General features: G+C 36.4%; 1 protein-coding gene and 1 long non-coding RNA gene across 4 annotated transcripts in view; both read right to left on the bottom strand.

The window, feature by feature from the left end:
- LOC106527146 (uncharacterized) overlaps window positions 1–11,580 on the bottom strand; it is a 20,521-nt gene extending 8,941 nt beyond the window's left edge. The window contains exons 1-9 of one of the 3 annotated variants that reach the window (XM_014021937.1): window positions 11,490–11,580; window positions 9,021–9,109; window positions 7,655–7,720; window positions 7,450–7,559; window positions 6,441–6,680; window positions 6,045–6,175; window positions 5,770–5,882; window positions 3,895–4,210; window positions 1,246–1,397 (exon numbers count right to left, since the gene is read on the bottom strand). In XM_014021937.1, the coding sequence (XP_013877391.1) occupies window positions 1,246–1,397; window positions 3,895–4,210; window positions 5,770–5,882; window positions 6,045–6,175; window positions 6,441–6,680; window positions 7,450–7,559; window positions 7,655–7,720; window positions 9,021–9,074 (1,182 nt within the window). In that variant the 5' untranslated portion in view covers window positions 9,075–9,109; window positions 11,490–11,580. Of the gene's footprint in view, window positions 1–1,245; window positions 1,398–3,894; window positions 4,211–5,769; window positions 5,883–6,044; window positions 6,176–6,440; window positions 6,681–7,449; window positions 7,560–7,654; window positions 7,721–9,020; window positions 9,110–11,226 lie in introns of all 3 variants that reach the window. The other 2 variants (XM_014021934.1, XM_014021935.1) reach the window with 2 other exon arrangements.
- A 1,936-nt stretch (window positions 11,581–13,516) lies between these two features.
- Window positions 13,517–14,551, bottom strand: part of LOC106527147 (uncharacterized) — a 1,969-nt gene continuing 934 nt past the window's right edge. The window contains exons 2-3 of the long non-coding RNA XR_001311347.1: window positions 14,448–14,534; window positions 13,517–14,356 (exon numbers count right to left, since the gene is read on the bottom strand). This is a non-coding gene — a long non-coding RNA (uncharacterized LOC106527147). The remainder of the gene's footprint in view (window positions 14,357–14,447; window positions 14,535–14,551) is intronic.

The following is a 14,551-nucleotide window of genomic DNA, read 5'->3' as shown; positions in this document are numbered from 1 at the left end:
ATCTAAAGCAGTTGTTTGTATTCATCAAAAAACCCTGACTTTAGCACCATCTAGTGTTGGACACATAAATTACACAGTGTTTGAAGGAGGCGCAGCAAATGGGAAAAATCTAAGTAACTAACCTTAATCTTGGTCAAATAATTTGAAATGACAAAAAAAATTGGCAAAAATTTTAAAACATGAAACATGCTCAAAGAAAAAAGTTATTTTAACACAACAACAAATCTTCAGTGAGGTTTCTGATTGCTCAGTACAAAAACACAATTATGATTTAAAACAAACATACATTTTAAAATGTTTTCAGGTGCTAATAGGCAAACATTTTCACATATATTTATTTACAAAGCCATATGGGGTTATTATTAATGGTGTTACTCGGTGGTCAAAAGCAGCAGTCTTGTAATCCTGAGACTGCAAATAGAGATAAGGTCCTTAGAATAGCACCAGACATTGGGCTAGTGAGTGTGTGCATAACAACTTAGACAAGAACCCATCTCTAGTGGGATGTTCCTGGCCTGTAGAGACGTGACCAGTGAGATAACCACAATCTGCCGTCTAAGCGTAACTAAACGCTCTGGCCGTGAAGAGTGGCCAAACAATAAAACTTTTAAATAATCATTACTGTAAACCTGTAACACCTTTCTCTGCAAACTGCATTGCTTTTTTCAGCAGGATAATTATCACGGCCAACAGAAAAATGCAAGTCTGGTTACAATAAATCCATTCTTTGCAATGTGCTGATGCTTTGGTACAAGATTTCACTGCAGATCTTCAAGAGTTTCCATTAGAGTTCAGACTTCATATGTCGGGACTCTTTGATGACAAAATTAGACCAATTCAAAAACAAATGTATGCTCCTAAGTTTATGCTCACTTTATCACCATTTAATTACAAATTTGTAACATAATCTTTTCAGAAGTAACTGTCTGGGTTACTCCAGCTACTTCTCATGCATATTATAGCCTCGTTTCTCCTTATTAGGTGAGCTACAAGACAAACTGCAGCCGGTATTCTTGCTTGTTTGTTTTGAAGTTGCAGTCAGCTCAGCTGTCTTGGGTGAAATAAAACCTCAGCATGAAGACTCCAAAACATCATGATGTCCGTTAATCTGGGTATTACCAGATCTCAGTTTAGAAACTTGCTTAAGGTCATTGTCTGATGTAATATGAAAAGCTCAACCAAATGAGTACAAGTCTTTAAAGGTCTCTTCTGAACATTCATTAAAATGTGTTTAAGCATACCAACCTGCATGTTCTGTATGTCTGGATCCTCCTCCTCTTCGGACACAACATCCTGTTTGGGGTTTTTTTGTATCACCGTGTCAGACATGGCATGGAGCACTTTTCTCTGACACTGAGAATCATCTTGACCATCCTCATCATCACTGGACAAAACAACTGTAACGCAAACATAAAAAGGAAAATACTTTGGCAAAAGCATTTTTTTTTCTTAAATGTAACTTCTCTGCTTCTCTGTCTGTCAGGTCGACTCAGCCTCACAAATGGCCTTATCTGACCTGGGGTTTTGAAAATATAGAAAGCTTTGAAGCAGCTTCAGGTCAGTAATTTAAGGAAAAAAATTTAAAAATAAACATCTAAATTCTTCTTGAAATTAAATCCCAAGAAGTCCAACATTTTACTGATCACATCAACTCTATGGATAAATATTTAAATCTCACATGAGAGAATGTAAAAAAATGGCAGGTTGGCTTCCCTGCACTGTGACGTCTCAGTCTCTGATGGAGGATGGCTGGAAACTGACACGTACCACAAACCCACCACATAGATCAGTACCACAGAGCACACAGGGTCCCCACAAACCCAGGAGCCAGAAAAAAGAAAAATCCCACACAAGACAGGCCCTGAAGCAGTGTGGATATCCTAACTGGGCTTTCCCAAAAGCAGTCAAGAAACCCAAACAAGACTCCAGCCAACCCAACCATCAGGTGAAAATGAAGACCCCAAACCCAGAACAGTGGTCATTCTGTATGCTGCGGGAGTCTCAGAGAAACTGAGACATTTATTCACTAAACATCACATCCCAGTGGCTTTCAAACCCCAAACCACATTATGGCAATGACTGGCTCACCCCAAAGATCCAGCCCCCCCTGCACAAACAGAGTAAGGTAATATTGTGTATGCTGTTAAGTGTCAGAAGGACTGTGATCAGCTATACATCAGGGAAACAAAACAGCCACTGTTCAATAGAATGGGCCAACACAGTAGAGCAACATCATCAGGCCAGGACTCTGCAGTTTACACTCATCTACAGACCAGGACTCTGCAGTTTACACTCATCTACAGACCAGGACTCTGGAGTTTACACTCATCTACAGGCCAGGAATCTGCAGTTTACACTCATCTACAGGCCAGGAATCTGCAGTTTACACTCATCTACAGGCCAGGAATCTGCAGTTTACACTCATCTACAGGCCAGTGGTCACTCTTTCAGGGATGAAGATGTTCTCATTCTTGATGGAGAGGAACGGTGGTTTAAGACAGTGGTTCCCAAAGTTGGGGTCGGGACCCAAAGTGGGGTCCTGAAACATCAAGGTGGGGTCCTGAAAAGATTTTCTAAATTAATTAAATTTTTGCCTTAGTTGCATAAAATGTATAAATGTAGAATAATAAATATTGTTCCTATGCCCATGTTTAGTTGACCTGATACAAATGTTCATCATCCAGAAATAGTTGGGGGCACAGGTCTCTGCTGCTGTTATTTTGTGGGTCAAAAGCTGAAAAGTTTGGGAACCACCACACTTCAGAAATCAATTTAAAGGGCAATAAAATAATTAGTGATATAATATTTTCCCTTTAATTATTATAAAAACACAAAATAAGTATAAATAAGTATTTATATTTGTGTAGCCTTTGTTTTTAGGGTTATTAACAAAGTTTATGTACTCTGACCAGTAATATTTGGGGTCACAAGTTTTTGCCATGAATATTTTGTGGGTCAGAAGATAAAAAGTTTGGGAACCACTGGTTTAAGAGAATCCATCATTAAACAGGGGTGAAGGCCTGTGTCCAGTTGTCCGCTCTTATAGTGCTGTTATTGCAAGTATGACTCAGACCCCTGTGAACAATCGATCTGATAGCTCTCTTTTGTACGTGAACAATCAGTTTTGATTGTCATTATTAAACTTGTTTGTCCGCCATGTGGAGGAGCTTCTTATAATGTTGAATTTACATGTGACTCCTCAGACTGAAGAAGTCTCTTGGAAGGGGGAGAAAACTTTTTTCAACAAAGAGCTCGTTCAGAGGACCTACTCACAGACCAGAAACATGACCTTTAGGTTAATCGATCTAAATTGTCCCTAGGTGAGAAAGAATGGTTGTCTGTTTCATTTGTCTCTATATGGACTTGCGACCTGTCCAGGGTGTACCCCGCCCCTCGCACTGTGACTGCTGGATATGGGCACCAGTGACCCACGCGACCCTGAAAAGGAAGAAGCGTGTACAGAAAATGGATGGATGGATGGATGACCCAGAAAGGAAGAAGCGGGTATAGATAATGGAAGGATGGATGTATCATTCAATTAATATAGCTGTGAATCTTATGATACAGCTATTTACACAAAATTATATAATTGTTTGAAAGTACAAATAGCAGCAGCAGTTGGCTGTAGCACAATTCATAGTACTTTAGGTATAAATATCTTATTTCTCCCTGAACAGTGTGATGATAACCTTAGTACTTTGTGAATGTTTATAAAATACTGTTTACATGATCTGCTACGACACTGGATCTGTTTCAAGATGACAAGAATCCTATTTGGTCTTTGCCCAGCTCAGACTACTTGTTAGAGCGACACAAGCTGCAGAATTATACACGTTAGAACATGGTAACTTTGCTGATAAATAAAGGAAGGGCTGCAGATTCTGTTGTACTTACTTGGTTCAGTGGGGCTGGTTTTAGTTGTACTTTCATGTCTGGATGATAAGCTTTGTTTGTCACTTCCAATTATACCTTCAGCGTCTAAATTACAGGGTACGTCTGGAGCTAAGTCTTGCATTCCGTCATCTCCTCCAACTGTAAACTGTACAATGCAGTGGTCAAAATTTTCTAAGTCCGCATTTTCCTCGTGCTCCTCCTGGTGAGCAGATGTGGGGACCTGTTCTCCATCTTTTCCATCTTCTCCCGACAGGCGCTGATGTTTTGGGCTGCCTGTTCCATTGCACTGGGAGTCGGAAAGCTTCCTTTTACGACTCTATCGAGAGATAAACGTGTTGGTAAATATACACGGCTACTGTTTTTAGAAAATATTTGCAAAAAAGTGTGTATCTACATTTAAATTGAATAACTGAGAATTTCAGGGTATTTGCAGGTTTTAGCAAGTCAAATTTAAGACCTTTTTAATACCACCTTGAATAAAATTTAAGACTGAAAATATAAGCGATGTTTTGGGGATTCTACTGTATTACAACCAAGCATACGTGTGTCACTCGATAAAAAGCACTGAATATAAAGATATTCTGTGCACTCTGGTTAAATTAGCTGTATTGTACAAGTGCCGTTATTTGGTTGGAAACAACCAACAAAAAATACATCTACTAAATACAGTCATGGCATCAAACTTGTGTTTAACCTCCAGTTTTGCCTTTATACAAAAATAAGTCATCCAGCCAACTATCAATAAACATGCACTTAAACATGTACCAACAAATGTCTGGAGGAAGAGAGGGGTTTTAACAACTTTTCTGTAGTTTATTTTTATGTAATATCAGTTTTTTGAATTGAGGTACTCTGATATATTAGAAAAATATAGCACATAAAGTTCCTTTATAAAGAATAATTTACAGGTAAGTTCTTTTTTATTTTTTAATTAATTAATTAGTTTATTTAGTTGTTTATTTTTTGACTTTCACAGATTTCTCCCCTAAAATCAACATGACATTCAAAGGGAATATTTACAGGATTATAACTCATGTAATCATACTGATTGATGATTTTAAATCCTTCTAGAAGGTGACCTGTGACCTATTATGGTCAAAGGTTTTCTATTGCTAATGACCAATGTGTATCCAACACCTACATTGGTAGGAGTTGGATACATTGGGTAAACATACTATTTATTTTTCAAATTTGATCATTTATGATTTATATTTATCCCAGTTCAGTTAGTAATATAGTTCTAAAGATAATAAAAGTTTAGCACATCCAAACAGACAAAGTACCTCTTTATTGTTAAAACATTTTGTAGAATTTAAATTGTTCTTCACGAGTTTGAGGGAAAATTTAATTTAAACTGAGACAAACATCTTTGCTGTGATCTGGAGTCTACAAATATTCATCTTTTAGTGTTAATGTTAAATATCTAATGCAGCAATTACAACTTGTCTCTCACCATGAGAGAAACAGGATGAGCTCCCGATGTGATGTGCTCTCTCTGTCGGACTCAGAGTTTGGTCATGCTCGCAAGTTGCACATGTTTACGTATCGTTTACGCATCAAAGTAACATGAAATGTTCATGTGTGTTTGGCCTGGTGCGCTTTCTATAGTAAAATAATGACAACACTCCACACACAAACGTTTAACACTAAGTTGGACTTTAGATACGAAAGACCCGGGCAGGTTGGGCTCGGTTCTGGACGGGTAGAAGTAACCATGTAACAACTCAGTTAGCTCCTCGACAGCATGTGCAAGTTGCACGTCTTTAAAATAACTATGACGCTGGCTCTTTGTAAGCTTTTATTTTTAAATTTCAATATTTTTAAGGCTGTTAAAAGTACTGTATGATAGTGGTGAATGTCAGAATAAGTACCCACCGAACTCTTTTGCTCTTCTTTTACATGATCTGTTAGCTGGTCGTTGGTGCTTTTTGAGGAGAGCTCATCACAGCTTGTTATGTCTTCAGCGGACTTTGAGTTTAACCCACCGACTGCTTAGGACCAAAACAAACACAAATAATAAAACTAGCATTATTAAGAGGAATGCATATTCTCCTCTACCTTGCATGTTAGACATTTTATACCATCAGTCAGCTCTCAGAGAGTTCCAGATGACTCAGATTCTAACAATAATTTTAGATCAACAAACGCACCCTCTTCTTTAGCAGACTCTTCTTCTTCTTCTTCTTCAGCACATTTGCTGATTATCGCCTCTTTAATATCTTGGTTTTCTTCTTTGTCCTTCTCTTCTTCAGAATTTTGAGCTCTCCTTTTGAGTCTTGTTCTAAACATATGAAATGTCAAAATATTATCTCACTGACAAAAACATATTTCAACTAGATGTTTTATCATTTAGAAGACTATTGCATACTCAATGCCAAGCACTGTAAAATTATGAGAAAGTTTTGAACTTCAGTTTAGACTAAACAAAGCCAACGTTCTCTATGAAGTAAGATATGCTCTTTGTAGGACTTTTCTGATAAACCACTTTTCTCATCATATCAATTTTGAAAACCTTCAAATTATTAATTTAAAAAGGGTTTTCTTACCTTTGAGTGGAGTCAGGAGTTGTTTTATGGTTGCTTTTAGAAGTTGAACTCTTGCTTTTTTCATTTTTATGGAATTCCCTCTGACTAGACCGACTGTTTCTGCAGGTCTGAGGCTCCTCTTTGCTATGACTACTGCTCAGCCGTCCTCTGGCACGTGTGCCACTGCTCATTTTAACCCTTTCTATATAATTCTTTCCCGGTTCTGTTTTTAAAACATCTGTCAGGATGAGAAGTGGCCTCCTATGGGATAAAAAAAAATAGAAAAATGTTTATTATTAACAACATTCCTAGAGCCACATCTCCTCTGCAACATTGTGGCTCGTCAAAGCTTTTAGATAAACCTTGCACCAAATGTTGAACATGAGGGGGCCTGAGTGCTGCAGATAAGCTGCATGTACTGTCATGATAAGCTCAACATCTGAGTCATAAAGCTCAGACACACTATTTCCTTTAAGTGATACAGCTCGGAGATGGGGAAAATTTTTCTTACACAACTAAATGTATGTATGAAAAAAAGAAGCATAACTAGAATAACACATTTTTTTCACACATATAACTTCTTAACTAATGAGCTGCTTGAATAAAATATGAAAAAAGGCCAGCTGTATAACTAATTTCATGTTATTATTAGTGAAGGTTGAAATATTTAACCCAGATCTAAACACACTGTTTTATTTGTTTGCAGTTGCTAAAAAGGCTTTCAGGCTGAAAGCAGCAAACCTTTTCATTTGCATTGCATGCACTTGTTTGTGTGTTTGCCTTGAGAGTTCATCCCATCTCGATGACATTACAATTCAGAAAACAAGTCATACTTGTCGGTTCCAATTCTCAGAATTCACCAGGTGAGAAATAAAACCATCACACTTCAGTTATCAAAAGGATTCAAAAACAAGTTGCTTTGTATTGAAACTCTGAAAATATGGATTCTACAAATCACACCTGTGACACCTGCGGAAGTAAATGCACAATTAAAAGGTGCACTTTTGTTTTATCTTGTTGCTTGGTTTACCTAGTCAGTGTGATAAAAGCTGCCGGACTGTGATCAAAAACCATGGATCCATTCTTTTGAAGTGAACTACCGGATTTATATTTGCAGCCAGCAAATGCAGTCCAGGAAACCTTTTAAAAATATAAAGATATAAGGTGGGGGGGAATAATGAATGCCACCAATAAATTTTGCACATTAAAGTAAACAGATCAAAGATTTTCAGTACCTGTCCTTCTAACTTTCCACACTCAGATGACAGGCAACCCACTGGGATTTTTAGAGGATTTTCCATCTAAAAAGAAAAATGGCAGGAGAAGGGTACTTCACAGCATGATAAGCTTTCATTTCCAAACTCAAAAAGAAACAAACTTTTCCTGTGATAGCAAGTCTAATGTTACTTTATTAACTCAGACTTTTATGTTAAGGCTTTGTTTGTGTTTGTTGTGGAATACTTATATCTGTATCACCTTGACAMTGACCATTGTTCATATCTCATGATATCGTCTGAACGTCATCTTCAAGCTGAACTACTTCATGTACCAGAACGAGGCAGATTCTGATTGGTTGTTCATTATCACATGATGATAGCTGACAGTATAACATTGCTTGCCCGGCCTATGACAGCGGGCCCACATCTAACAGACTTCGTGATTGCTTTCTGTTCCATGTCTGCCAATCAATAAATGACCTTCTGATCATACCCGCAAGACTATGTGTCTCTTTAACACTCTCGCCGTGTTTCTGACCATTCTTGCCACGACAGTGTTCATAGCATCTATTCAAGCTCCTAAATGCATTTCACTTTTTTCTTCTAGCTTTTAAATGGGTGATCATGTGAGACAACAGTATTAAATGTTTGTTGATGACATAAATCTGTTTCAGTTTGATTTTTCCACCTGGAAGTAACTTGTGCTTACAACTTGTAAACAGATGGAGATGTTTGAACTATTTGCATCAATGTCTAAATTCAAACAAAGCTCAAAAAGAGTCTTAGTTCTTCTTTGTGATTACTAAAACTCTTGCTTTTATCTGTAAATATACTGCTTTATGAAATAGTCCTTATGCCTGAGGCAAACAACAATTCTAGTGATTAGCTGCTATAATTAGGGCTGCACGATATTAGGAAGACCTGCGATGTGCGATAGCAGTGCTTAATATTGYGATGACGATATGACTTGTGATAAATGAAATACGTATGTATATGTAGTGTTGATATCTTTCTGCTCTGGGTTCAAAGCCCAAAAAACAACATAAAAAAATCATTTCCATTCCAGCCTGATTTTTTTTTKACCAAATACATGAAGGGCTCTATTTGATTGGTGAAATATTTCAAGCTTCAATCTGAATGACAAAACGCWTAAATGTRAATTTTTGAGTCAACCATTTATTGCAGTTTWTGCAGTTKTTGCGATATGTATATTGCACAGGCTATTATCACAATRACGATAAATTTTCGATATATTGTGCAGCCCTAGCTATAACGACAATCAGTCAAATCAATATTTCATATTGCCTCAAGAAAATGTAGTTAATGCCACAAATTTACAAGATAACATTAGRGGTAATCAAAATAATTTTTAAACAAAACATACCGTGTGGTCTTTGTCAACAGTTAAAGGAAGAGTTAAGGCTTTTCTTCTCTCCATCACAGTTCAAGACATCACARCATACAGCAGGAACACTGCAACATACAAACATATATTTAAAAAACAAGACATACTCTGCGACATATAAAACAAAAATAAAACAACAACAACAGTTGAACTTCTATTCAAACTGGATAGCATGAACAAACGTAAATTTAAATTAACTAATGCTGACCTTTGGCACAAGGGTCACATTTAAGTTTCTTTTCTTTGTCATTCTAACTACAATAAAAATAGTGTGATGAACCTGTGTGTCTTGTGTCTAATGCGAGTCCAAACAGGTAATCAATAAATAAACATACAGTCCTGATGAAAATTAAGAACAGTTGAAAAATGGCAAGAATTCACATTTTGGGTCAAAGGAAGGTTCTAAGTAGAGCTTCAAAATGCAAAAAGAAGAAATGGGAGTGAGATAAAAAAAATCTGTAAGCATCTTATTGCAAACAACCATTATGCTGAACTAGGCTGATCATCAGCTGATCAAACRTTTAAGACCCAAATCTTCACAAAAATGTGGATTCAGTGTCATTTTYAGGTATCCACAGTGTCATGACCTCCTGATGGCTAAAGCAAAAAAATGTCTTTCTTTGAACGTGKTTAGATTGTTGAGCTGCATAAGCAAGCATGCCATTTCTTCCGAGGTTGGACACAGTAAGACAGTCTTTTAGACATTTCAGACATTTTAAACTTATTAAAAGATCCTGAAGGTTATGGACCAAAAAATTCAAGTGGTAGACCCAAAAACATTTCACYGGCCCTGACCAGAAGGATCAAATTGGCTGTCCGTCAAAACACAGGACAATCCTCGACCAAAGTTAAACTTGAGTCGTCACGGGTGCCAACTGCAGTCCCATAACCATCAGACAGCATCTGTGAGAGAAGGGTTTCAGGAACAAAAAAATCTTCAAAGTCCTCATTTYCTTCAAYGGCACAAAAKTGCCCATCTAGAGTTTGCCCAWGAGCACCAWACATGGGACGGTAAAAGGTGGAAGAAAGTTTTATTCTCTGRTGTGAAAAAATTAACCTTGATGGTTAATTAATTGAAGCCTGATGGCTTTCATTACCAGCATGACAAGGAGATCCCATCAAAGATGTTTTCAATACGGAACGGTGGAAGGGACACCATCATGATCTGGGGGGATTTTTCCTTCAATGGMCCAATTCARAGCTTCAGGTTGTGCARAGGCATCAAACAGCAGCTGGCTAWGTGTAGATGTTGCAGGGGGTATCGCTCATTACTGAAGGCCATCGCCTGTGGGGTAATGACAGGGTTTTTCCAACAGGATAACATTGCAGTTCATAAGGACCAAGGAACTTCCAGAGAATAATATCACTCTTTTGGAAAATCTTGCGAGTTCCCMAGAYCTAAATCCAACTGAGAACATTTGGGGTTGGATGGCAAGGAAAACACCAGATCCAGAAAGTGGATGCCCTCYGTGAAACCATCTTCACTACTTAGAGAAACATTCCTGGATCACTAGAATTAGGCATGCCAAAACTAAATTTTGAGGTGATTTACAAGAATGGCTCAGCTACTCAGTACTGATTCCTTTTTTTATGTTTTTCCTTTTTTTAAGATATGATCCTTTGATCATAAACCTTTGATCAGCTGGTGAACAGACTACTTTAGCTTAATACGTGTTTACAAATGCTTACTCAGATGTTTTTTTGTCTCTCTCCCATTCCTTTTTTTATTATTATTATTTTTCCTCGAAGCTCTATTTCGAACCTTCCTTCGAGCCAATAGTGCAAAATTTGAATYCTTGCCACTTTTCAACTGGTCTTAAAATTTTGATCAGGGGTGTAAATAGTGGTGAAACTTATTTAGGTGTAACTAGCATCTATGCCAATAGTCATAAAATCTGGTCCTCAATGGACACTACACTGTTTTAGTTGAATGTGGTTTATGTCTCTTTTTTACATGTCCCGAATGAATGAGAATACACAAGCATTTATCCAAAGATTACTGCATAGTTAGCGTTTGATAAGAAAATTCTATTTTTAAAAAAAAGAGAAACATAGGGTAACGCCGTGATCTCAAGTGGCACATATCGAGCAACAACAAACCATTTATGTTTCTTTTGTTGTCAGAGATGCTGATAGTTTYACTGCATGAAACCTGTTTTGTTTTATATTAAAATTATATACTCACATTAAAGCTCTTGGCACACCCTCGMAGACACAACATGTTTGACTTGTCAGATACTTTTTTTTAGACTAGGACAAAATGGAATTATTGTATTGTGCTAACATTAGCCGACCAAAGCTAACAGCGTTGATGCTAAATCTGTTCCGCGATACTAAACGCAGCAGAAACTAACCTTGCCTGAAGACAGAACCTCATTTAATATGCTCCCACTGTATCAGAAAAAAAATACGACTGTTTTGGACAAATTAGTTTGACCACGCACGCACCTTACAATTACAGGCAGCAGACTCAAAATAMCACTGACTGTGCTCAGGCTATTTTGCTCAACAACTTCCGGTGAAAAGCGGAAGTTAATCCAACAAATAACTACCTAAAAACAAAAATCGTTGTTTATTAGTTCCTGATTAGGTTGTGGTTTGTGATAGGTTTGTGTCTGATTCGTCTCCTCAGGTAAGAGAAATAAAATTAAGTTTGTTTTTATTTTTAAACATATTCAAGTAGCTCTATTTGTGATTTCAATTGACGGAAAAAACTTTTATTTAGACAATATTTGTTGCATGAAACAAAGCTTTTTGTTTTTATTTTTTACTTATTTTTTCTCTTCAGAACCTGAACATAACCTGTCATCAGAGTGTCTCTGTAATTTATGTATTCTGACATTTTATTTAGAAAACTTAGTTGTACATTTGTTGTTATAAGTAATTTGAGATCATGCTCTTGTCTTGTATGATAAATTATTGAGTCAAATACTCTGTGACTCACAAAAGGAGTAATATTTCAATTTATAAGGACAAATGTATTTTTTGGCAAACTTATCAAATGCATGAGCATAAACAGTAAGCCTATAAATGGGTCAYCAGACAGAAAAATTATGTTCAAAGGTCATGTCTTTGGTCTTACGTTCTGTTAATATTTTTTTTTCTGCTATGCATTTAGTTTGTCTTAGGTTTTGTTTTTTTTTTTGTCTTGCTCCCTTCCACCTAATCTTCAACAGCTATTTATATGTGTGATTTCTTACCAGTTCTGTACATTAATTTTCTCTCATTTGGTTATACCACAGTAAAATCTTGACTTCCAGAAATGTAAAAATGCAGTTCTCTCTCCAACTGCAATGAATACATAATAACTTTTAACATGTTTCAAAGCCTATTTTAAAGCTTTTTTCCCCAGACAAAAAACATGTTAAACAATCAGGTTAAGCAACTCATAGCAACATTTTCTTCTTCTTCCAAAAAGCGGTTAAGTGCTTTTGAATGATCCAAATAGGTTTAGTTTGAAGCTTCTTGGTATCTTTTACTAATTATGCAAGTAGGCAGTAAAATGTCCCCTGAGACTGACTAATAATGCAGGGTATTTACTTTGGTTTTATGTTTGTTTTCATGATGTGCAACCAATTCACCTACAGCTGGTAGTCCTCCATCTTTAGTGTCCAGAAGCAGATCGTCTGAGTGAGGCAGCAGTAAGCATCAGATCCTGTGCTATGCATGGTAAATTTTGTGGTTTTCTGTTTGATTTAATTGGGAGATTAATTCCTTTGAAAAGTGCATTGAAAAACCTTTCTTTGTCTGACAGCAATATAGTGTTGAAAACAAAATATAAACAACAAAAAATAAATATGTAATAATTTGTTATTTTAAAAAGGTAAATATAACATTGGTTCATTGTACATTGATTATTTTTTTATAAAAACAAAGACAATGTTTAAGAAAGCAAATTGATTAGAATTTGAAAGAAAAAAGCTAGTTGTGAATGTTTGAGATCAAATCTGAAAACTTTGTCAAAAAACTACTTGGTGCTCCATAAATGCCACCCCAACAAATGTGACGTTTCAAGAAACCCAAGGATTACCTCATCAGTGTACAGTTGGATTTAAAAAGATTTGTTTTTTACTTAATTGTACTCAAGAGGCCTCAGACTGTCCACCAGAGAAGACAAAAAATAGAACACTGGGTCTCAAGAGGATAATTAAATGCAAAAAAGTAAAATAAAATAAAATGCTTGGTTTTTGTTTGTAAGAGAATTTCATGAATTTTCATTAGTTTGAAATAAATCTAATCCAAACATGAAAAAAAGCAAAAACAATATGGTACTACAAAGCTCAGAGTGGAAAGTTAGAAATTAGTTTTGTTATATATAAAACCTCTTAACCTAGATTTTTTTGAGTTTGGTGTGCAAAATGCCCTCCTGGTGCATCAAGGGAAACCTCCACCACAAAGCTATTTTTGTCATTAAACTTGTGGTAATGTCAGTTTCTATGAAGGTTCACAGCAAAAAATCTTTCTGGAGAAGAGCACAACTTTTGAATGACTTTAACTGCACAATTCTTTGGAAAAACAATGGCAAAGCTAATTTTATAATAAACCAATGCAAAAGTAGTGATGAACTGAATTTTCTTACAAATGTAACCATGATTCTACAAATATCCAGATATACATTTCCTCAACAAATTGATAGTAATGATACTAAAATCTGTTACAAGATTTAGCTTACAGAAAACAATGTAAACCTTAATAAATTATTTGATGTCACAGCAGAAACATCAGGCCAACTCAGCCTCTGGGTACAAAGGTTGGTAAGTCAGCCTTCAAACACTGCTGTACATAAAATGAGGCCATTTACAGGAAACCTACTGACAAACCACAGACACAGAAATATCAGACCTAAACATCTGCATTACAATTTTATGTGTCGAGTAAATGAAAGTATCAAACTGTCATGGTTTTAATTCTACTTGTTGTTTGCAGTATCAGAAGGTTTGCTGTAAAATATTTTTTTCTAATATTAACGGTCATCCTGAATAGACACTGGTCACTGTAATATAAGAAAATGTTTAAAAATAGTTTCTTTGCATTCTTTTTAGGGTTTTAAGTGATTTTGTTCAAATCAAATTCTACAATTACATTATAGGCATACGGTAAATTGAAAATTGTCTTTGACTTGTAACATATTACATTTTGGACTTGGGTTGACTACAGTGCCAGTGTCCAGCCAGGTCTTTAACGTCAGGATCCACACAGCTGCAGATCCGGCTGGGACATCATTCCAGAGGCTGCTGCTCCTTCCATCTCTTCTTCAGGTCCTGGGTTCAGGGCAGAAGCTGAGGAAGACCACTTTCGCTCCCTTTTCTTTAAAGCTACAAGATGAAAATTATGACACACGTATGAAAGCACCATTTATTTTAATTTACATGACCTAAAAACAAGATTTATTGTTCTTATCCTTACCTTTTGAACTACATGGTGTCTGAACGGGCTTTTCTTGCTCTTCCCCAGAGGCTGAAGCCCGGATCTTCCTGACCACATAGCTGCAAGCTATATATATATATATG

This window comes from Austrofundulus limnaeus, unplaced genomic scaffold (genome assembly GCF_001266775.1).
Source record: "Austrofundulus limnaeus strain Quisiro unplaced genomic scaffold, Austrofundulus_limnaeus-1.0 Scaffold310, whole genome shotgun sequence".
In the NCBI taxonomy this organism is placed as follows: Eukaryota; Metazoa; Chordata; class Actinopteri; order Cyprinodontiformes; family Rivulidae; genus Austrofundulus; species Austrofundulus limnaeus.
This window is presented reverse-complemented; position numbering and strand designations above follow the sequence as displayed.